Below are 24676 nucleotides of genomic sequence, written 5' to 3'. Positions count from 1 at the left end.
ATTTGTTTCTGTGTCAACCATATGCAGTAGTGAGTCATTGTCCCATAGTAATAAAACGTGCTGGTATTAACCTGGTGTATCCTCACTAGACACCAGGTAGTCATCACCAGCCCAGCTCCTACAGCCAAGCCACTGCAGTGATATGAGAAATTCATCTACCTGTCTGAGACACCTGTGTTAGTTGTCCACCCCCTGTGGCCACCCTGTGTCTGGCAATTTCCTGTGCTTTTGACATGCAGTATCATAGCAGAGATCCTGTCATGTACCTGCACTACTGCTGTATGCAGTAATGCCCTGCACCAACCCTTGACAAAACCTCATCATAGAAGACCATGTCTGCTTTACCTTCAAGGATACACTTGCCATGTATGCATAGGACCTTGGTGCAGTAAACATTTTCAGTCATTGCAGTTCTCTTGATCCCAGAACAAGACTTTTTTACACTTGTGAATTATACATGGGATTAGTGTGTGTGTGTGTGTGTGTGTGTGTGTGTGTGTGTGTGTGTGTGTGAGTATGCTACATTACAATGCCTTCAGTACTGTGCCCTCTCCAAATTCACAGGACACTGCCCTTTGTGCTACTGTGCTGTCACTGCATCACTGCAACATTTTGCCATACTGCAGTAACAGTGGGCATGTTATCACTTCTTGCTGTCTGTCAAAACTGTGCTTATAGTACAGCCTATGAACTACGTACTGGAAGCTTTTTATTCCCATCACACAACCATGCTACTCAGTAATATGCATCTTGTGATGTCCACATGTATCCATGTGCACTGAACTACTGCTTTCCTCTTCAACCTGACCAAAAGAGTGACATGGCCTCTTTAGGTACACATTTCAGTAGGGTTTCTGCTTAGTGCAGCCAGGAAACAATGATTGTCCTATACCTGCTGCACAGAAATCATGGGGAGCATCTTTTGGAGAAGTATAATGGGCACTTTTATAAAATTTCATGCCTGACTCCATTTTGCCAAGGCATCTGATGAGCAGACCAAGCGTAAGTTACAGTGACCTGTGGAGGCATTACCCAAAGCTGCTGTTACACTTGGCAATAGAAATTGGGGAGAAGCAAACACCTTATTATAGTAAGTATTCTGTACATGGCTTAAAAGTGTACATTTGGTCTACAAGCTGTAATTGCCTTTTATTGTCAGGGATCTACAGTGGGTGTCCGCGGTTGTGCAGCAGTTAGCATTGCCGCCTCACAGTAAGAGGTTCTCTGGTTCAATTCTCGGCTGGGGGGCCTTCTGTACGGAGTCTGCATGTCCTCCCTGTGGTCACGTGGGTTTCCTTCGGGTGCTCCAGTTTCCTCTCACATCCCAAAGACGTGCTGTAGGTGGATTGGACACTCTAAATTGGCCCTAGATATGTGTGTGTGTGCCTTCTGTGGAAGGTTGGGCGCTGGGGTGGCAACTCAACACCGTACATCTCTACTGCCAGTTGATCTGCAGACTGGTGTTCCGCTGTGGTGATCCCTAACCAGGATAAGCCAAAAGGAAATGATGATGTCAGGGATCTACTGTGCTGTGCTGATTACTGTTTTATAGTTTTTAGCAGCTGTGGAGAATGAAGCCATCTGTATGGCATATCTAAAGAGTTATGACGGGCTATCCAGTTAGTGGGTTAAGTGTAGTGTATTGCTGTCAGTACTGCCTTATTGTAATAAGGCTTCATGAATATGAACTAATCTGTTTTTTTTTTTTTTTTTTGCTGTTTCTAAAGGGTCAGTTATGATGCAGGCTGAGGTAAGGTGGTGGCCACTAAGTTCTGCACCAGCATCAGTACTCACTGCAAGATCCCCAACAGTCTCCAGGCTTGTCTCTGTATAAAGTGACAAACGGCATCTGTTGAAGCTGACCTGGAGGGCTGGCTAGTGGCCTCCATCACCACATCTCAAGAGAAGGATGAAGGCTGATCTTCAGAGTGATCTGGAGGGGGTCCTCTTAAGTCATCTACCAGCAGTTTTAGTGGCCTGAGAGTCCTGAGGTAGACTTAGACCATATCCCAGTGAGGCTTATTGAATTACATGGTTGGCTTGCCCCAGTGATGAATCACCAGAGGTGGTGCCTGTCCATGATGCCAAACTTGGAAATGACTGACATCAGGGTGGATTCTTCTCTAGGCCAGTTAGGCCTGCCCTTTTATCCCTCCATATCCCCCATTACTGTATTACTGTATCATTCTATGTCCTTTGTTTGTGGTGAAGTTCTCCTTGTCACCAGTTGTTTACCCTCTGTCATTCTGGGTCTCTCCACTGTCAGTACCACTGTGTCTGTAACCCTGCTGTTAGTATGTGCCTGTGGTGTGTTATTAGTTGTCTGCCTTCTACCTTCCACATACTCTCCTTCTTCCCCTACATGCTGCTTGCTATCTTTCCCCCTCTATGCTTCTTAAAAATATTTGCACCTGATTCACAAGAAAAAATATGCTTTTTTTTTTCATTTACCATTGTACCCTGTACAATGTTCTTCTGTGTATTCCTCTGCTAGCTCTTCCCTGTTTCTGCCTTTCCTTCAAAATTTATATGAGACAATAAATTGGCATTTTGCTGTGGTTGCCTTGCTTGGGCTGCTGTCACTAGGTGTATTGCAGCATTGGGGATCTTTGTTGTGCACTTGAATGTGCATAGGTTTGGACATGCCGCTCACTTTCCCTTGGATCACATGGCATTTCATAGCATGGTTATATGGCTGTGATGTTGTAATATGCAGCCCTGACCCCAGCATGGTGGCTCCTGATAGTAACCATTAATTCCTAATTGGTATCAGACTGTGTCATGCTACCTATTCTGTGCTGTTAAGTACTGCCCTAGGGCATTATTGACCATTCTGAATACCCCTATATGTGGAACACTTGTAGTGTAAGACTGAGTGCAAGCTTAATATTTTAAAGAAAAAAGATACTTATTTTTTAAGAGTTTCTAAAATATATTTAAAACTCTTGCCAAAGAGCTATTTTTGCAACTTGATGAGCTATTGACAATTTACAGTATTGTGGAAAAGGCAAATGATTATCATAAATGTAGAAATTACAATGCTTTGCTATATACGTTGTGATAAGGTCATTGTACATTCCAAATTTTTGTATAAAAAAGTGAATGCCATTATCTTTTATTTGAATACTTAGTTGTTTCTGTGTTTCTTCCAGAAATTCAAGGTATTCCATTAATTTTAGTAAGAGATAACAGACCTTCTTTCTTATTTAAGAAATGCATGCATTTTATATTTCCAGATATACTGTCATTTTAAGGTAATTGTACTTTAAGGTGATTATTTGCAAAAATGACCAAATTATTCACTGACAATGTTTTAATAAGAGTGTTTAATATTTCTAGGTCCCATTTGCAGTGTCTGTGTATCAACATTTGGTGCAAGACCCGTAACAGTTTTCAGTGGTGTCTTGGTATGTGGTGGAATGCTTCTCAGTGCCTTTGCATCCTCTGTCCAGTTTCTGATTCTTTCTTATGGCATTATTGTAGGTACGTGAAATTCACTTTTGTATGCACTAGAGATCTTGAGTAAGCTAAACTCGGAAGTTGTTCATAGTATAAAATGTACACTACAAGTCAGTTTCATATGAAATGAAAATTGGAGTTTTTCCGCTGATGAAATTCATCATTGTGGTGTAGGATGACTTTCCTGTGGTGGAATTCATGGAACTGTGTTTATTTATTTATTTATTGCAGTAATAGTGGTACAGCAATCCAGAAATGTACTGGTGGTGTTTGTGCAGATTCAGAGATGTGTGTTATGTAAAAACTATTATTATTTGTATAGTGAGTACATGCACAGGTTGTCTTTTAATGAGCAGGCCTGCAGGTTTTACTGTAAAACCTACTAGGATTATGCAGTTTGGAATATTTAATGCTACAGGAAACATTTATTTATTTATTGTTATGTGTGTAGGAGGTTCAGTGGTACTTTGTGGATTGTCTCTTAAGGCAGGATGAAGGCAGTGATGTAGTGATTTCTATATTTTGCCAAATTCAGAATTTTCCTCATAATAGCTTTTGTGTTAATTTTAGTTTGCAAATTGTCAAAATCAGAATCTTCCTCTTAATTTCATTTTCTGCCATTTTAGTTTGCAAGCTATTTAGATTGTTGGACTGAGTTTCCTACACTAAAGGCTTAACATGATAACTGCAAAGTAAATAAGTAATGATACTCATAAGGATAGTAGTACATACAGCAGAGTAGGATTTACAGTAGAGAGTCGATTATCTGAATGTTGGTTATCCAAAACGTCAGTTATCTGAACCAGCCTTCCAGAGTTTTCGGGTAGGAAAAATCATAAAGTCTGAATATGTAAATATTATACATATTTGCTTGAGCATGTTTTTTGAGCTTGTAGCCAGCTCGTGTGATCATTGTCCACTGAAATCGCTAAATGGTTGAAATGTGTATTCCTGCATGCAGAAAAAAACAAGATTTTAGAAGTTTTTTATCTCGTTCAATTATATGTTTGACTATCCGAACAGTTTGATTATCCAAACTACCCTAGGGTCCCAGTTAGTTCAGGTAATCGACTCTTTACTTAGTTGCAGGAGGTGAGCTGTCTTCAGCAAGGCTTCAAGATGAGTACAGATGTCCGCTTTTGAGGTGCTAGTTTTCCTTTCATGTAAAGGATATCAGTTATCAACTCATCTGCAAAGGAAATAGTGACCATGCACTGTCATCAGATACTACTACTGTTAATATTATTTGTTGATGATGTGTATTGGTAATGCAGTCTCTTGTTTGTGTTGTATTCTTTGATGGACAGAGCTACAATCTTACTTGACCATTTTCAGGCTAAGCCTGGGGATGCATGAAATTTCCAGAGTAAAAATAACACAAAACAGGCACAGTACAATTATATCATTGTCAGACAGAATATATATTTTAAACAGTTACTTACGTACATAGGAATTGTAGTATCTTTGTAACATTGTCAGACAGAATATACATTTTAAGCAGCTACAAATACAGTATAATTTATAGACAGAGCTTATGCTAAGTAGGGGAAGATTTGTGATTCTATTTTTAAGGAAGCATTTACATTTTAATTGTTTAGATGAAGACTTTAGTTCTGAGTGAGATTTTGGAAAGGACATAATAGATGTTAAATGTCGAGGGATGGTAGTCGAGATTTTGGGGGCAATAACGGAGAAGATGTATTCAGTGGAGTATAATTTTAAATGAGGGGCCTGGAAGGGTGGAAGCATGTGCACAGAAGGATCTAAGGATGTAGGGGGTGGCTTTGTCTATAGTTTGCTCTCCAAGAAAGTGAGTGTGTTAAGCCACTCCAGTGTTGTAGAGGGATAAAGCCCTAACTACAGCCCAGCCATCCCACGTTGGATTAATGGCTCAGGTAACTAACAGCTCCTCAAGGAAGGAGGGATTTTCCCTGTGATGATCCCTGGTGGAGACTGGGGTCATAACGACAAGAGAGTGTGGTCCAAAGAGGGGAAAGGGTGTATGGATATGACTGAGCTGCCTCTGAGGTGGGGTGATATGCTGCATATCACCATTCCATTCCCATCCCTTGGGCACAACCATGGACACTGCATTGGGACAGGGGAGCAGTGGGGTAGACTATTAAAAGTACATACTTCCCCAGCTGAATGGAGACAGATAGACACCCCAGAGCACCTTTAGCATCCACGCTGGCCCCAGCTCCATTGGAACAGGTCTGGGGGGCAAAAGAGAAGCTGGTAGACTCAGCAGTGGACATGGGGCACTGGGTAGAAAGGCTGTAAGATGATGCAGGGGAGCAAAAAACAGATGTGCCAAAGTGAGTCTGTAGACTAGATCTGCAATAAGTAAAGTTGTCCTGTGTTCCAGAGGTAACCATTTGGCTTTATCAAAGATGAAGCAGATGTGTTCTCTTGTCATGGCTTGAGTGATACATCTGCAGATGTTATTTCATGTAGTTTATGCAGCTTAAAATTATTTTTTTTCTGATGCATTGGCCGTGAGAAGGACTCCCTTACCAATGGCAACTTTTATTTTTGTGGAAAGAAAGTGAGATATTTTATTTGACTAGAAGAACAAAGTGTTTACTTTGGTCTTAGTGTTTTGTACAGACCTTTGTAGTTTGAGACTGGAGTCTAGCCAGGCACTGAGGTATTAATAATTCAGAAGTGTTTCTATTGCCCTCTGATTTGAGTAAGCAATGGCTCAGTAGCTGGGTACCTTGGTCAACCTTTGTTGGGTTCTAAAGAGCATGAGCATAGCTTGTGTGTGTGTGTGTGTGTGTGTGTGTGTGTGTGTGTGTGTGTGTGTGTTGTAAATTTCTCTATGGATAATCAGCCAATCACTTAGGTTTTTTAGGTCTGTTTCCAACTGATTTTTTTTTTTTTTATCATGGAGTAAGAGGGGATGGAGGATGTGTGCAGAAGGTCTGTGGAAAATTTATTGATAAATAATGTTAAGAGTTTATTAAAAGAACTGAGCCTTGTGGTGATCCTACATGTAGGGGTGTGTGTATGGGGGGGGGCTTCAGAGTTCAACTTTAAATAGCCTGTTGGAAAGGAATTATTCAAACCATTTCACTGCTGTAGGACTATTTCCTGCAAAAAATAGAGAGATGTTCATCGTGCATACAGCTGCAGTCATTACAGATGGGTTATCCTGCAGTCAGGCGGGTCCTCGGTCGGCTGAATTCCAAAGTCTAGGTCCGGCGTTAGTTGTCGTCGCTTCTTCCCTGACATCAGTGTGGCAGGGGTATAAAAGAGGCAGCCGATGCCATTTTCTTCAGTCTTTCTTGCCGTGCAGTGCCCGAAGCAGAAGCAGTTCGCAAGTGCCGGTCGACCAGCTCCTGGATTTACGAAAGTATTTCAGCTGAAGTCTTCTTTAAAGCTAAGTACCCCGTTGGGGAAACTTTTCTTGCCTCAGACCGATGTCAGACAAAGTTAATAATTGCATTTCTTGTGGGAAGCAAATACCGCATAAGGATTTCCACTCCTTCTGTATACCTTGCTTAGGGCCAGACCACGACGTCTCGGCCTGCCGTTTTTGTGCTAGGTTCAACAAGCGCACTATTAAGCGCCGGACGGAGTTCACCCTTCATTATTTTGGCAAAAAATTTAATTATATCATGTCGTCGGATAATCCAACACCAGTTTTAAGCAAAAGACGCAAAGACAAGGACCGACATCCGAGGTCTGCACCAAGTACTGAGACCACGCTTAGGCCGACTACCGGTTCTCCAGTTCTCAGCGAGGTGCCTACGCAGCCCCTGACTACCGATGAAACTACTTTACCGGTGCCTTCACTACCCGAGGTCGCAGGCTCCTCGGTCTCCATTCCCACTGCAAATACTGACGCCACTCTTGGCGAGGAAACTGAAAATTTAGTCAGGCCTGCCATTTCTGAAGGCGTCTTCAGGCCTTCCACCTTCTCTATTAAATCCTTCACTAAATCTAAAGCTGCCATGAAAACTAAAAAACAGACCTCCTCTCAAGGCCCCATGCCTAAAAAGCAGATGCTTAAAATGGCTGAGGATTTGATAACTCTCATCAGGGGTTCTCAACCCCCCCTCTGACAAAAGACCCAGATTGGAGGAAGATTACCCTTCCTCAGACCAGGCTTCTATTACCTCAGACCATTCTGAGGACCAGGATTATGCCTATTCCCCTTTCAAAGACTCTGATGCTGAGGAGTCTATTCCCTCGGTCTCCCCCCCTGAGGACTACTCTTTTGGGGAAACCCTGCATACATTGAGGGAACACTTCCACTGGGAAGGCCAAGATTACTCAGATTCCAAGAAAAGGCTCAGGGAATTTCTACTGCTCCCCCAGCATAGGCCCCTGGCTATCCCTCCTGTTTTAGATATTTTGGATGATGTGTACGCAGAAGCCAGCCTTAATCCAGATTCTTTACCTCCAGCCCCTGTTAAACCAGACAGGTATTACTGGGTTCCTGATTCTCACCAGTTCCTTTATAAAAGCCATTCTGCAGACCCAGAAACAATTTCACAGGGTCCCAAGGGAATAAAGGCCTCTACTGCTAAAACCCTTTACCTTCAGAGAGAGATTCCAGAGCATTAGAAAGGTGGGGGAAAAAGGTGTATACATCTGCCACTTTAACCATGAGGGCATTAAACTGTCAATTTCATATGTTAAAGTACCAACAGTTTTTGTTATCTCAGCTGAAAAGCAAAATGACACAAACAGAACAACCAGATTTGAAAGAGTTGCAGGATTTGTTGCATGGAGCAGAGCAAGTGGGTAAACATACCTTGCAGTGTGGTTTTGATGCTTTAGAGGCCTCATGTAGAGCTGCTGTCATGGGATCTGTTATACGTAGACATGCTTGGCTCAAAGAGCAAACCTTACCAGATCATGTCAAAGCAAAGTTATTAGATGAACCACTTCAAAAAGATGTATTGTTTGGTGTTAAAGCTGAGGAGGTACTAAAGAAAATGGAGGAAAAAGCGAAATCTATGCAAACAGTGAAAGATTTCTTGCAGGTACAACCCCCACGCTTCAGCAGAAACTGGCCTTCAAAAAAATGGTCCTTTCCAGCCATGGACAGACCTCAAAGGGGCAGATACAGATGCCCAAGGGGTAGAGGACAACATCAACGATCTTACAGAGCTAGACAGTGGCAAGCACCAACCCCAAGAGGTGGAGAAGATAGATCACAGTCATTTAGAAAACAGACACAATGACTTCCCCCTATGCCTGCCAAACAAAGCTTTAATGGCAGCACCTTTGGGTGGAAAACTGGCATTATTTTCAAAAAACTGGCACATTGTTACAAAAGACAAATGGATTCTGGACATTATAGACAGAGGTTACAGGTTCCACTTTCACACCCTTCCAGAAATGAGAGGCTTGCCAAACCTGCCACAAAATCAAAGGGCAGAGGCACAAAGACAAATTTCTGCTCTCATGGATATGAAAGCGATTCAAGAGGTACCTGCAAAAGAACAAGGTCAAGGTTTTTATTCCAGACTATTCCTGGTACCAAGGAAAGACAAAGATTGGAGACCCATCTTAGACCTATCCATCCTAAACACATATCTACAGGTGCCAAAATTCAAGATGCTCACATTACAGCAGCTTCTTCCCATGCTGGGCAAGGAGTCTTGGCTGGTAACATTGAACCTCAAGGAGGCATACCTGCATGTCCCTATCAGACAAGATTGCAGAAGATACCTCAGATTTCTTGCAGGTTCAACCCATTACCAATTCTCTGCATTGCCCTTTGGCTTATCTACTGTGCCCAGAGTGTTTATGAAATGCCTGGCATCAGTAATTGCCTTCTGCAGACAACAAGGAATACAAATCTACCCATATCTGGACGACTGCCTGATCCAAGCGGACAGCAAGGACATTCTATTGCAGCATCTGGCGTTTGTAATAAAACTGTTAAACTACCTGGGATACACAGTGAACAAAAAGAAATCAAAACTAATACCTTCTCAACAGATAATTTTCCTGGGTGCCAGCTTAAATACAACCACCCAGATGGCCTACCTCACGCCAGACAAACAAGGGCAACTGTCTCAATACTTCAACAAAATGGCAACTTTCACCAGACTAACTGCAAGGAAAGTCTTGCAGGCTCTGGGATTCATGGCATCTTGCATCCTACTAATGCCATGTGCAAAGCTGCATATGAGGAAACTGCAATGGTACCTAATAATTTATGGTCTCAACACAGCCACAGCTTGGAAACAGTTATACCACTCATTCAATGCCTTCAAAAGGAATTTTTGTGGTGGGCTCAAGCATGCCAAAGAAACACAGGTCTCCCTTTCTGTGTACCTCAAGCAACTCAAATCATCACAATGGATGCCTCAGACTACGCCTGGGGAGCACACATGGCAGATCAGTGCATTCAGGGAAAATGGTCCCAAAAAGAGAAGCACCTACACATCAACCAAAAGGAGATGCTAGCCGTGCAAAATGCTCTTATGACCTTCAAAGACCTACTGCATCCAGGCCAGCTATTGATAAGGACAGACAAGACCACAGTCATGTGGTACATAAACAAACAGGGGGGAACTCATTCATACCCCCTGTGCAGACAAGCCATGACCCTGTGGAACACAGCACTGGAATTGCAAATTCAACTACAGGCACAATTCCTGCCAGGGAAGGAAAACACACTGGCGGACAACTTAAGCAGAAATATGACAGACCGTCACGAATGGAAGTTGCATCCTCAAGTTTTCTCAAAGATAACTCAGGCATGGGGATAGCCAGACATAAATCTATTTGCTACCCACAGAAATTACCAGTTGGAAACATTTTGTTCAAGGACCTATCATCCACAGGCCTGGAAAGTGGACGCACTCTCTTTCACTTGGACAACATTGACAGTCTATGCCTTCCCGCCTCTTCCTCTACTGACCAAAGTTCTATTAAAAGCCAGAGCAGAGAGGCCACAAATGATTCTCATTGCTCCAGACTGGCCACGACAACACTGGTATCCTCTCCTAAAGAGCCTGACACACTCCCCACCATGGATCCTACCTCTAGTCCCTCTTCTGTTGTCCCAGCACAACTACAAAACCCTTCACAGCCAGCTCAAAACCCTAAATCTAGCTGCATGGAGAATCCCTTAATTTCCCAACAGACTCTCCTCTCCAAGGAGGTGCAGGATGTCATCTTGGAGGCCAGAAGACCCTCTACTAGAAAAGCCTACTCCGCCAAATGGAAACGATTTTGTTCCTGGAATCAAGAAAAGGGCCAGAATCCTTGGGTAATAAATATACCTCAAATTTTACAGTACCTAGCTGAGATGTTAAACAGTGGCCTTTCCTTCTCCTCCATCAAGATCCACACTTCAGCCATTTCTGTACAATACAATACAGATCCTCCTTTATTCTCACATCCTCTATTAAGGCAGTTCCTCAGAGGGGCAAAAAATATAAAACCCCCACGGAAACCACCAGTCCCAGCTTGGGACCTCAACTTTGTATTGGAAAAGCTGACCCTACCTCCCTTTGAGCCTGCTTCTTCAACAGAGCTACAATACTTGTCATGGAAAACAGCCTTCCTTCTGGCTATTACCTCAGCACGCAGGGTTTCAGAATTACAGGCCCTCATGGCTGTGCAACCATTCATCATTTTCCATCAGGACAGAGTTTCCTTACGAACCAACCCTACCTTCATGCCAAAGGTATTATCCAGTGTAGCTTTGAATCAGACTATTCATTTACCTACCTTTTATCCAAATCCACAGAACAAAGGGGAGAGACTACTACATTCCTTGGACATTCACAGACAACTTCGTTATTACTTGGACAGAACAAAGCCATTCAGGAAATCTGAGCAGCTCTTTGTGTCCTATGCTACAGGTGCTCAAGGAAAGGCTATTTCCAAACAGACAATTTCAAAATGGATAGCCCACTGCATACGCTTTTGTTATTCATTTCATGGAAAATCTGTGCCTGTATACATCAGATCCCACTCCAACAGGGCTACAGCTACCTCTGCAGCTTTCCTCAGGGGGGTCCCTACCAAGGACATTTTGGAAGCAGCTACTTGGAGTTCAGTGCATACTTTCTCCAAGCACTACCACCTTCCACTATACTCAAAATCTAGAGCGGGCTTTGCCACAGCAGTCCTGCAGGGCATCCTCACCCCTCTTAGTTCCACTTAGTGCCTACCACCCTTACTTAGCTTTGGGATTCTACCCATCTGTAATGACTGCAGCTGTATGCACGATGAACATAGTACAGTTTTGTACCTACCATAAATGTAGATGTTTGAGTGCTCATACAGCTGCAGTCCAGGTTACCCTCCCACCATCCCCTCTTAGGACAGGCCTTATGACAAACACCTTTGACATACAACCTATTTGGGGTATTCTTTTATGGTGTATTTGCTTGCAACTACTGTTTTTGATTTATCTACATTGCATGTTTGCATAATATTATGTTTTGCCTTCCTTCTGGGAACTCCTGACATCTGGGGCAAGAAAAACTGAAGAAAATGGCGTCGGCTGCCTCTTTTATACCCCTGCCACACTGACGTCAGGGAAGAAGCGACGACAGCCGACGCTGGACCTAGAGTTTGGAATCCGGCTGACCGAGGACCTGCCTGACGGCAGGATAACCCATCTGTAATGACTGCAGCTGTATGAGCACTCGAACATCTATATTTATGGTAGGTACAAAACTGTACTTTTATGTGTAGTTGATGGTCTACTGTATCAAAGGCTTTCATAAGCTCTCTAAAGAGGACTCCTTTTAGTCTACTTTTATTCATATTAAGTATGTTACCTGTAAAGGTGTATAGAGCAGTCATAGTACTTCCATCAAACCACAATCCATGTTGTAAAGTTTTAAGCTGTCTGTGAGTCAGATATACTTCAGTTTTCAAATATTTTACCAAGGGTAGGGAGAATGGAGATTGGTTAAAAATGTATGGTTTGGGTAATTTTGGAAGGGGCTTGATAATGGCTGTTTTCCACTGGGGTGACATGATACCATCAATTTGGAAGATGTTAAACAGATGGGTGAAAAGGTTGATGCTGTACATTTGGCAGAGAAAGATGAACAAAGATGAGCCAGGGATGGAACTTTCAGTCCCATTTGGGGCTTTGGGTATGCCTCTGATTATCAGGGTGGTATGTTTTTATGTGTGATTCTTCTTAATATAATAGTGAGGTCAGTGAGCCCTGAAAGGGCCTGTGTTATATTTGCTGGAGCTGGGAGTAGTGATAATGGGAAGTGATGAAAATTCTTCTAGAAAGTTTTGGGGAGAGAGTGAGATGTAAACTGTGGAAGTGATGCAAGTAAGTGGAGAGTTATTAGTTGGGCAATGTCCTGATATCTTGTTAACTAAGCTGCAGAATTTTTTTCTGATTTATATTGAGAGTAGCTTGGGATTTTCTGAAGGGTTTTGCTTTATGCTGTTTGATGGCAGATTTTGGAAAGCTTTCTCAGCTGAGTGAAATGCATCCTGTGTTCTGAGATGGAGGTGCTTCCCAGTGTTTCTGTGCTTTGTCTTTTAGTCTGTATAGGATTTCAGTTCTTTGGTTAGTCCTTGATTTAGTTGGTGTTTAAGTAGTCTGGAGATATTTGGATAAGGTTTATTTTGGAGCTCTAGTAAGTGATTGTTGAGGGAGTTGGCAAGGATGTAAGGGGTCTTTTTGGTTAGGTATGGGTACCAGTTGGCTTTGAGACAGATCATTTGAGGTTCTTAAAATTGTTTTGGGATATTAAGTTGAAGGCATTAAGAGAAGAAGATGATTTAAACATTGTAGTAAAAGAATTTACAAAGTCTGTGCAAAGTCATACAGGTACATCAGGCATTTCTAGTTAAAGATATTTCAAGAGAGTGATAATCACACTTTTTGGCTTCTGCCTTTTGTGAAATTGATAATTTTTTGATTAGTAATATGTCTTATTTTTTGCTTACTTTGAAGACATTTCCAAATGGTTTGATGTCTTGTAGGAAAAAAAGTCAACAAATGTTCTTCACATGTTCCCCATAGGGATTACTACCTGCTTTGTTTTATTTGTGAGAAAGTCATAGCGTTTTAATCACCTTTATCAATTGTTTTAAAAAACAGTGAGTTATATATTTTCTGAATTTCCAATTATTCTAAGTTAAATGTCTAATATGTACAAGAAAACCACAATACTGTGTGAACAATATAAAGTTGTTATCTAGATGCATCTTAAAATGACTCTACTATCCATATATAAATTACATTACATAACACAGATTTAATGATGAATTTCTGTTCTTGTGTTGCAGTATTCTCACATGTGGGATCCTCTGCATCAGGCGACCTGAACATCTGGCTCATATACCAAAGCTTAAACCTGCCTTTTGTAAGGTGCGTGGGATGTCACACACAGGGACCGTAAACTGTGGGCCATAAATGTGACATCCGCACGCACAGAACCCAGAACTTCTCTGCCGCAATCGAATGTCAGCTTGCTCGTTGTTCATCGTGTTTCACTGTTGCAGTCATTACTCTTGGGTTATCCTGCTGGCAGGCTACCCTCAGTCGGCCAGAATTCCAAAGTCTAAGTCCAGCGTCGGTTGCTGTCGCCTCTTCCCTGACGTCAGTGCGCCAGGGGTATAAAAGATGCAGCCGACGCCATTTTCTTCAGTCTTTCTTGCCACGCGGTGCCTGAAGCAAAAGTAGCTTGCAAGTGCCGGTCGACCGACTCCTGAGATTTACAAATCCGAATTTCAGAACCAAAGTCTTCATTAAAGCTAAGTACCCTGTTGGGGAAACTTTTTTCTTGCTCTAGACCGATGTCAGAAAAAGTTAACAATTGTATTTCTTGTGGGAAGCAAATACCTCAAAAGGATTTTCACTCTTACTGTATTCCTTGCCTAGGCCCTGATCACAACGTTGCTAGCTGTCGGTTTTGTGCTAGATTTAACCAACGCACTATTAAATGTCAGTTCAATTTTGCATTTCATTACTTTGGCCGAAGATTTAATTATATAATGCCATCGGAACAGCCGACAACCAGAGTTTACAAAAAACACAAGGACAAGGAAAAGGATAGGCATCCGAGGTCCAAAACCGACGACGAGGCCTCTGCTAGGCCAATCGCCGGTTCTCAGTGAGGCGCTTTCGCAGCCCCTGGCGCCCGCTACCTCAGAGCCACAGGCCGCTTCTGACTCCCACGTGGAGCTGACTGGGCCTCTAGATACTCAAGGTATTGGACACTCGGAAATCATTCCCTCAGATGGGTCCGGAGTCGCTGAGCAGGCATCGACTTCTGAGGGTGTCTTTAGACCTACACAACTATATATTAATCCATCTTCAGCTTCAAAGACAAAGACTAAAGCAGCTCAAAAGACAAAGAAACAAGTACAGCATTCTCCTACTCAGACTTCCATGCCTAAAAAACAGATGCTCAAAATGGCCGGAGACCTAATTACTTTGATCAGGGTCTCCCATCCCCCTCCTGATAAGAGGCTTAGGCAAGAGACAGACTATGATTCTTCTGATCAGGTTTCTATTTCCTCTGATTCCTCTTCTGAACAGGTTTATTCCATGCTTCCTTATGAGGATTCTGATGCTGAAGAATCCATTCCTTCAGCCTCTCCTCCTGAGGATTATTCTTTTGGGGAAACCCTGCATACCATGAGGGAGCATTTCCACTGGGAGAGCCAAGATTATTCTGAATCTAAGAAAAGGCTCAGTGACTTTCTGCTACTTCCTCAGCACAGATCCTTTGCTATTCCACCTGTTCTAGACATTGTAGATGATGTATTTTTAGAGTCTGGCCTGTCCCCTGACTTTTTACCCCCTGCACCTGCTAAGCCAGACAGATACTACAGGGTCCCGGATTCTCATAAATTCCTATATAAAAACCCCGCTACTGACCCAGAAACCATTTCTCAGGGTCCCAAAGGGGTTAAAGCTTCCACTGCAAAAAACCCTGTCCCCTCTGATAGGGATTCTAGGGCTCTAGTCAAATGGGGGAAAAAAGTTTACACTTCTGCAACCTTGGCTGTAAGGGCTTTAAATTGTCAGTTTCATATGCTTAAATATCAGAAATATTTAATGTCACTGCTTAAACAGAAATTGTTGACAAATACTGAATGTTCAAAGAACAAGGAATTGCAGGATTTATTGCACGCAGCTGAACAAGTGTGAAAGCATACTTTGCAATGTGGTTATGATTCACTGGAGGCCTCTTGCAGGGCCGCTGTTACAGGTTCTGTTATTAGAAGGCATGCTTGGTTAAAGGAACAGAACCTGCCTGATCATGTTAAAGCAAAATTATTAGATGCACCATTACAGCATGGTACTTTGTTTGGTACTAAAGCAGAAGAGGTGTTGAAAAAAATGGAGGATAAAGAAAAATCCATGCAGACAGTCAAGGATTTCTTAGAGGTACAGCCACCCAGGTTTAGCAGGAACTGGCCTTCTAAAAATTGGTCCTTTCCAGTGTCAGACAGACCACAAAGAGGCAGATACAGGCATCCCAGAGACAGCTCTCAGCCCCAAGGCTCATACAGGCCTAAACAATGGGGTGCTCCTACCTCCAAAAGCGGAGAAGACAAATCACAACCTTACAGGAAATAGTCCCAATGACTTTCCTCTGCCAGATCCAAGCACGTTTCTTTTGGCAGCCCCCTTAGGGCGAAAACTAGCACTTTTTTCATCAAATTGGCAAATGGTTACCCAAGACCAATGGGTCCTGAACATAGTATCCCAGGGCTACAGGTTCCATTTTCACACCCTACCAAGGTCAAAAGGTATGCCAGACCTGCCACACAATCAATGGGCAGAGGCACAAAAACAAATTACATCCCTCATGGATATGAGGGCCATTCAGCAAGTACCACAACAAGAGCAGGGGCAAGGATTTTACTCCAGACTTTTCCTAGTGCCTAGAAAGGACAAAACCTGGAGACCAATACTGGACCTGTCTATACTAAATACGTTTCTGGAAGTTCCAAAATTCAAGATGTTGACTCTACAGCAGCTACTGCCCATGCTGGGCAAAAAGGCTTGGCTCGTAACTTTGGACCTAAAAGAGGCATACCTGCATGCCCCAATAAGCAGTCTTGCAGAAGATACCTCAGATTCATAGCTGGCTCAATGCATTACCAATTCTCTGCACTGCCCTTTGGCTTATCTACTGTGCCCAGGGTCTTCACAAAATGCCTGGCACCAGTAATTGCATTTTGCAGACAAAGAGGAATTCAAATATATCCCTACTTGGACGACTGCCTAATTCAAGCAGAGAACAAAGACATTCTTCTAAAGCATCTGGTGTTTGTAAAAAGATTACTAATTGGCCTATGGTACACAGTAAAAGAAAAGAAATCAAAACTAGTGCCCTCTCAAGAGATAATATTCCTGGGTGCAAGCTTAAATACAACTGCCCAGATGGCTTACCTCACTCCGGACAAACAAAAGCAACTGACTTCTTACTTCAAGAAATTGGCAACAAAACCCCACTTATCTGCAAGGAAAATCCTGCAGGCCTTGGGTTTCATGGCATCCTGCATTCTGCTAATTCCATATGTCAGACTGCATATGAGGAAACTACAATGGTATCTAAAAAGTGTTTGGACTCAACATTGCCACAGCCTGGAGACAGTAATTGCACTCATTCCCTGCCTGCAACAGGAGTTTCGATGGTGGGCAGAGGCCTGTCACCACAACAAGGGTCTGCCATTCAGTTTACCCACAGCCAGACAGACACTGACAACGGATGCATCAGATTATGCCTGGGGGGGGCCATATGGCAGGAAATTGTATTCAGGGCACATGGCCTGCAAACCAGATGCATCTTCACATCAATCAAAAAGAGATGCTAGCTGTTCCTGACAGCTTTCAAGGACCTGCTTCATCCAGGACAGCTACTGATAAAGACAGACAATACTATGGTCATGTGGTACATAAACAAGCAGGGAGGTACACATTCCTACCCCCTCTGCAGACAAGCAATGACCTTATGGGACACAGCATTGACTTTTCAAGTTCACCTGCAAGCACAATTCCTGCCAGGAAAAACAAATACTCTGGCAGACAAACTAAGCAGAAACCTCATGGATCCCCACAAATGGAAACTGGATCCACAAGTCAGCATGATAACAAGGAAATGGGGATGCCCAGACATAGATCTATTTGCCTCCCCTCACAATTGCCAATTGCAGAGATTTTGCACAAGGATTTATCACAAGCAAGCATGGAAAGTGGACGCCTTATCCTTCAGCTAGAAAAATCTAACAGTATATGCCTTTCCTCCACTGCCTCTCCTTCCCAGGGTACTCCTAAAGGTCAGGCAAGAGAAGCCAAAAATGATAATGATTGCACCAGACTGGCCACGCCAGCACTGGTACCCAATCCTAAAGAGCTTGTCTCAAGGACCAGCATGGAAATTGCCTCAAACTTCTCACTTGCTGACCCAACAAAAACAATCAGATCCTGCACAGCCAACTCAGGACCTTAAATCTGGCAGCATGGCAGATAATGTAGCCATTCAGAACACTCCTCTTTCAAAAGCTGTTATGGATGCTATCTTGGAGGCCAGGAGGCCCAGTACCAGAAAATCTTATGCAGAAAAATGGAAGAGATTCTGTGCTTGGAACCAGGAACAAGGCATTAACACGTGTGTGCCAAATATCCCTCAGATTTTACAATACCTAACTGAGATGCTGAACAAAGGCCTTTCTTTCTCATCAATTAAGATTCATGCCTCTGCCATTTCAGCCCATTACAATATGGAACCACCTATCTTTTCTCATCCTTTAATAAGGCAGTACCTCAGAGGGGCCAAAAACATTAGGCCTCCAAGGAGTGCACCAATTCTGGCCTGGGACCTCAATTATGTTTTGGAAAAACTCACACTGCCTCCTTTCAAGCCAGCATCAACATCAGATATAAAATTCTTATCCTGGAAAACAGCTCTGCTCCTAGCAATAACCTCTGCAAGACGAGTCTCGGAGTTGCAAGCACTCATAGCTGTGGAACCTTTTATCATTTTTCATCCAGACAGGGTTTCTCTGAGGACAAACCCTACATTTATGCCTAAGGTGGTGTCCATTGTGGCCCTCAACCAAACCATTCACTTGCCTACCTTTTATTCAAATCCACAGAACAAGGGTGAGAAAATTCTGCATTCTTTGGACATACACAGGCAGTTACGCTTCTACTTGGACAGAACTAAAGCTTTCAGAAAGACTGAGCAACTTTTAGTGTCATATGCTGCAGGATCACAAGGAAAGGCTATCTAAAAACAGACTATTTCTAAATGGATAGGCCATTGCATCCGTTTCTGCTATTTTCAGCATGGCAAATCAGTGCCTAAGGGCATTAGGCCTCATTCCACCAGAGCAGCAGCCACTTCAGCAGCCTTCCTCAGAGGAGTACCAACCAAAGATATCTTAGAGGCTGCAACTTGGAGTTCAGTGCACACTTTCACAAAGCACTGTCACTTACCTCTTTACTCTAAGTCCAGAGCAGGCTTTGCCACTGCAGTTCTGCAGGGTCTCTTAGCCTCTCCTAATCCTATTTAGCCCAGCCACCCATCCTCAGCTTTGGGATTCAACCCAAGAGTAATGACTGCAACAGTGAAACACGATGAACATAGTACAGTTGTGTACCTATCATAAATGTAGATGCTCGAGTGTATTCACTGTTGCAGTCCAGGTTACCCACCCACCATCCCCCTTTTCTTTGCTGGGACATCTACACTTCTCTATCCTATACAACCTATTTGGTGTATTTGCTTGTAGATGAAGGAAATGTTATTGTTGTGCATGCATTTTTATTGGCATATTTTTTCAGCCTACCAATTTGGGGGCACCTGACATCTGGGGCAAGAAAAACTGAAGAAAATGGTGTCAGCTGCATCTTTTATACCCCTGGCGCACTGACATCAGGGAAGAGGTGACAGCAACCGACGCCAGACCTAGACTTTGGAATTCTGGCCGACTGATGGTAGCCTGCCAGCAGGATAACCCAAGAGTAATGACTGCAACAGTGAATACACTCAAACATCTACATTTGTGGTAGGTACACAACTGTACTTTCTGTTCCATGCTATTGACTACATTAAAGATAAGTACCCCATTGGGGAATCTTTCCTTATTTTTTGGCTATGCTTAGGTTGCTGTTTATCTGTTGTTAGCTGATTCCATCCATGTCATCTAGGAAGAGAAAATGTAAGTGCGGTCTTCAAATTCCACACAAAGATACACACGACGTCTGCTTGTTTTGCTTAGGGCATCTCACGACTATACAGCATATAAAACATGTCAGTCGTTCATCCCTAAGACCCTGCATAGCCATCTGGCAGCCATCAAACTGTTTGTAGAAAACCAGTGTCTGAAGTGCCTTGCCCTCGCTATGGATCCTGAATCGGCCGTCCAGGTGGAGCTGCCTAAAAAGAAGGCCAAAGTCTCTAGGACAGACACTGTACCTCTGACTTTGGGCATCCTGCCAGCTTCCGGTCTAGGGGCTGAGAAATGTCCGATAAGACTGGTGACTTCAGCAGGTACCATTATGGAAGCTGTCCTTGCTTCTCCAGCCACCACGTCCACGGAGGTTTCTGAGAAGTCAGTTTAACTAATGTTGGGGGGGGGCCTGGCTGGCCCATACAGCTGCCATTAGCTGCTTCCAAGGAAGGCACTATGACCCCAGGCCTGATGTCTGATACCAGGCCTTTAGCCTCTCAGACAACTCAAAAGACTCCTTCTCTCAAAAGAAAACAAAAGACTAGGCATTTATCTCCCCCAGCGGAAGATCAGCCTGACTGGCAGGCATTTTCCTAGTCACTCTTCCAGGCCTTTATGGCCCTAAGGCCTACTGCTTCACAAACTCGTGCCCTGCCAACTTTAAGTCCCAGGCCTGCCTCTGCTGGCTCCATACCACCTCCACACACTCAAGAAGAAGACTCTTCTTCTTCCTCTGATGAGTTTCTCACTTATGCCTCCCTGTTGGCCTATCCCTGGAATACTGCTTCCCAGATGAGGACTCATTAGAAGTGGACCCCCCACCAGAAGACATAACCTTTGGGGAAACAATCTGCAAAATGAGAGAGTATTTCAAGTGGGACTTCACCCAAATGAGTGAGGTGCAGAAGAGATACTTCGAGCTTCTGCAGATGGAGTCCCCCTCTCCCTCTGATGTTCCTCCTGTGATTCCTGCATACTTGGATGCCTTTGCCTCTGCTTCCAAGACCCCAGAATCCCAGCCACCAGCCCCAAAAAGGCCAGATAGTTTGTACAAGGTTCCTGATGATTATAAATATCTTATAAAATATCCCATGGCAGACCCAGCTGTGATTGCTGTGGCTGCTGAGAAACAATCTGGGCAGATCCCATCCTCTTCTCTGCTGCCATCAGATAAGGACAGTAAGGTGATGGACAGGCTAGGAAAGAAGATCTACACTTCCTCAACCCTGGCCTTTAGGGTAATCAATTACCAGACTTGTATGTTAAAGTATGCCCTAGATCTAGTCTCCCAGGCCTGTAGTCTACTCTCCTCTATGCCTGACTACCCAACTAAGCCTCAAGCTGCGTTAAAACTTTCCTTAGTAGCACAAGTAGCCAGGCATTCAATAAAATGCAGCTACGATGCTGCTGAAGCCCCTGCTTCTGTCTTACGTAGGTATTCCTGGCGCAGACTTCAACCTCTGCCAGATGACTTCAAAAACAAAATCTTGGATGTCCCCCTGGCCAACAGGTTCCTTTTTGGTAAGCAATCTTCAGAACTTTTCAAAAATATGCAGAAAAATAGCAAAGAACTACAGGATCTGAAGCATCTACTTGTATCCCCAGTTCCTAAATTCTATAGGAACTACCCAACAAAACTAAGCTTTGTTAGAAGGGCACCTGCACCCTTCTCTTCTTCAAAGCCAAGGAAAGGGGCCAGAAAACCCTCATCCACTAGAACTAGCTTCTCTCACACTACTTCCCAGGCAGCCCTTTCCAGACAGACCTAGCAACATGTGACTGTCTAAATACCCTTCATCATCTCCCCCTTTCTGCCCACCTCTCTCACTGTCTTCCTCAGTGGCAACAAATCACCTCCGACCGCTGTGTCCTATCAGTAGTGGAAAAAGGGTACTTTATGACCTGGCAGGAGAAGCCTTCTCCAAAAGGCATAACACTCATCTAAAAAAAACAACTTCAGCTGATACCCCTGGTCATTCAGGATTTGTTATTACAAGGAGCAATGGAGAAGGTCCCACCAGGACAAGAAGGTCAAGGTTTTTACTCCAGACGCTTCCTAGTTCCAAAAAATAATGGCTCATGGAGGCCAATATAAGACCTGTCCCTGAAAAACCCCTTCCTGCATGTACCTTCTTTCGACATGCTGTCCCTGCAAACCCTCCTTCCACTTTTGACTCCCAGAGCCTTTATAGCCACTTTGGACCTAAAAGAGGCATATCTTCATATCCCTTTCCACCCAGACTTCAGGAGATTCCTATGTTTTGCAGTGTCATCCTCACACTATCAATTTACTGCCTTTTCCCTTTGGCTTGTCTACAGCCCCAAGGTTATTTACAAAGTGTCTAGCCCCAGCAGTAGCCTTCTGCAGAACAAAAGGTGTACAAATCTTCCCATACTTGGACAACCTCCTCATCCAAGCAGAAGAAGAAAGTACTCTTCAGGGACATCTGCAATTCACTATTTCTCTCCTAGGAAGTCTGCCTTTCACACTCAACCTAATCAAGTCCTCCCTCATGCCATCCCAAGACCAAATCTTCTAGGGTTGCAGAATAAGGACAAATCTGATGAAGGTGTTCCTCCCACCAGAAAAAGTTACTTCTCTAACCAGCCATTTCCAAAATTTACTCCTAGTTACCCACATCTCAGTCAGGGAATTTCTTTCCCTTCTGGGTTTAATGACAGCCACTCTTCCCTTGGTGCCCCTTGCCAGACTATACATGAGGAAGTTCCAGTGGTACTTGAAGAATGTCTTGTCCCAGCACAACCACCCACTGGACTTTCAGGTGCCCTTCCTGCCCTGTCTGAAACAAGAGTTAAGGTGGTGGAGCCAGCAAATCCTACAGAATCCAGGGCTCCCACTACAGTCCATCAGGGCAGTTCAACACATGTACACAGATGCCTCGGATCTGAGGTGGGGGGCCACTATAAATGGCCTCAAGGTCCAAGCTCATTGGGAGCCCTCCCTCTGGGAAAAACACATCAATGTAAGGGAAATGACTGCTCTTCTCCTAGGTCTGAAGACTTTCCTCCCTCTACTACACCCAGACCCCCACCAAGTCTTCACAGACAATATCACAGTGTGGTACATCAACAGGCATGGGGACAAGATCCTATTTACTTTGCAGGCTGGCTGTACAAGCATGGGAGTTGGCCACTCACTCCAGTGTAACATTATAGGTGATCTACATCCCATCACAAGACAACAGTCTCAAAATCACGAATGGATGTTACACAGAGATGTTTTCTTAGACATTGTCCATCATTGGGGCACTCCACAGATAGATCTGTTTGCCTCCCCCCAGAACAAACCACTACAGCTATTCCGCTCAAGACTCCCTTCACCACAAGCGTGGAGAGTGGATGCTTTCACAATCTTCTGGAAGGGGATGTTCTTGCATGTTTCCCCCCCTTCCATCTTATACAGAAGGTCCTGCTGAAGATTCAGAAGGACAAGCCAAAAATCTTGCTGGTGACCCCCTATTGGCAAGGCAACATTGCCCCCCCCCCTTCTTTTATCTCTTGCAAGGGCAATCACCACAAGTTGCCTCACAAGGTGGACCTTCTCACACAACAGAAGGGATCTCTCATCCACCCTCATCTGCAAACCCTCAGCCTTACCCTGTGGGTGATAAACATCTGATCTCTTTCAGTCACCTTTACTCAGAGGATGTGCTATCTGTCCTGCAGGAGGCCAGGCAACCTACTACTAGGAGATCCTATTTATCAGAATGGAAAAGGTTCTTCTCCTGGTGTCTTCAAAGGCAACTAGACCCCTTCCAAGCAGACGTACCCCTAGTTTTGGCCTATGAGTGTGAGCTCGTAAACAATCTGAACTTTCATACTTTTCAGTGAAAGTCCATTTGTCAGCTATTTCAGCCTGCTTACCTCTAGATCCACCCCTATTATCAAGATTGGAGGTGAAGCTTTTCTTAAGGGGGTCCTGCACATCAGACCACCAAGGAAACCTATTTCTCCCCCTTGAGATTTAAACTTTGTTCTAGAAAAACTTACCTCTGCCCCCTTCGAACTAGCAACTTCCACCTCTTTAAAGATATGTACCTGGAAAACTGCCTTGTTGGTAGCTCTCACTTCAGCAAGAAGGGTCTCAGAGCTACAAACACTCATGGCTACTCCACCCTATACCATTTTTCATAAAGACAGGGTCTCTCTTCGTACTAACCCCTCGTTCATGTTCAATGTACTGTCTCTGAACCAATCTGTCCATTTACCTACCTTCTTTCCTTCACCACAAAATGATAGTGAGAGAGTGCTCCATTCCCTAGATGTTCACAGGCAACTGAGGTTTTATCTGCACAAGACTGAGGACATCAGGAAGTCCAATCAACTCTTTGTATCCTTTCACCCCAGGGCCCTGGGTAAAGCTGTATCCAAACAGACCATATCCTCCTGGATCTGCAAAGTTTTATCGTTCTGTTACTCCTTCCATAGTAAAGAGTTATCCCACACAGTTAGAGCACACTCCGCCAGAGCGGTGGCCTCTTCAGAGGCCTTTCTTAAAGTTCTTGATACAGCCACTGTCCTAGAGGCAGCTACATAGCCTTCTGTACACACTTTCACTAAACACTATAAATTGGATAATACCTCCAGAGATGGAGCAGGATTTGCAAAAGGCATCCTCCATGGCTTCCTGGAGTCTGCTACTTCTTCCTCCACCCTTTTCCTTGCATAAGCTCTAGTACTCTCCCACAAGTGAGAATACTGCAAGATGAGAATAGAAGGACATAGATTAGCTGTGTAAAATCTTGCCATAACCATGGATGTTCTTCTCTTCCATGTTGCAGTATTCCCTCCCTCCCTCCTTCCCCCTAGATGACCTTTTCTCTATCTGGATGGCATCCTTCAGCTACCCTTAGACTATTATCTGACTGGGCATTCAGTTCTGAGGTCTGAATGTGTGCGCATGTCAGATTTATGGCCCACGATTTATGGCCCCTGCGTGTGACATCCCATGCACCTTACAGCAACCAGGCTAAGCTTTTGTATATGAGCTGGACGCAGAGGATCCCACATGTGAGAATACTGCAACATGGATTTGAAGGAT

The 24676-nt window shown here is 43.8% G+C and overlaps 1 protein-coding gene across 1 annotated transcript in view; it reads left to right on the top strand.

Annotated features, from left to right (window-relative positions):
- SLC16A9 (solute carrier family 16 member 9) overlaps positions 1-24676 on the top strand; it is a 453874-nt gene that overhangs the window by 162725 nt on the left and 266473 nt on the right. The window contains exon 3 of the mRNA XM_044056398.1: positions 3340-3483. Coding sequence (XP_043912333.1) covers positions 3340-3483 — 144 coding nt within the window. The remainder of the gene's footprint in view (positions 1-3339; positions 3484-24676) is intronic.

Source organism: Protopterus annectens, chromosome 14.part0 (genome assembly GCF_019279795.1).
Source record: "Protopterus annectens isolate FY-2018-M chromosome 14.part0, PAN1.0, whole genome shotgun sequence".
NCBI lineage: Eukaryota > Metazoa > Chordata > Ceratodontiformes > Protopteridae > Protopterus > Protopterus annectens.
The sequence above is the reverse complement of the archived record's forward strand: the minus strand, read 5'-3'. Positions and strand labels throughout refer to the sequence as shown.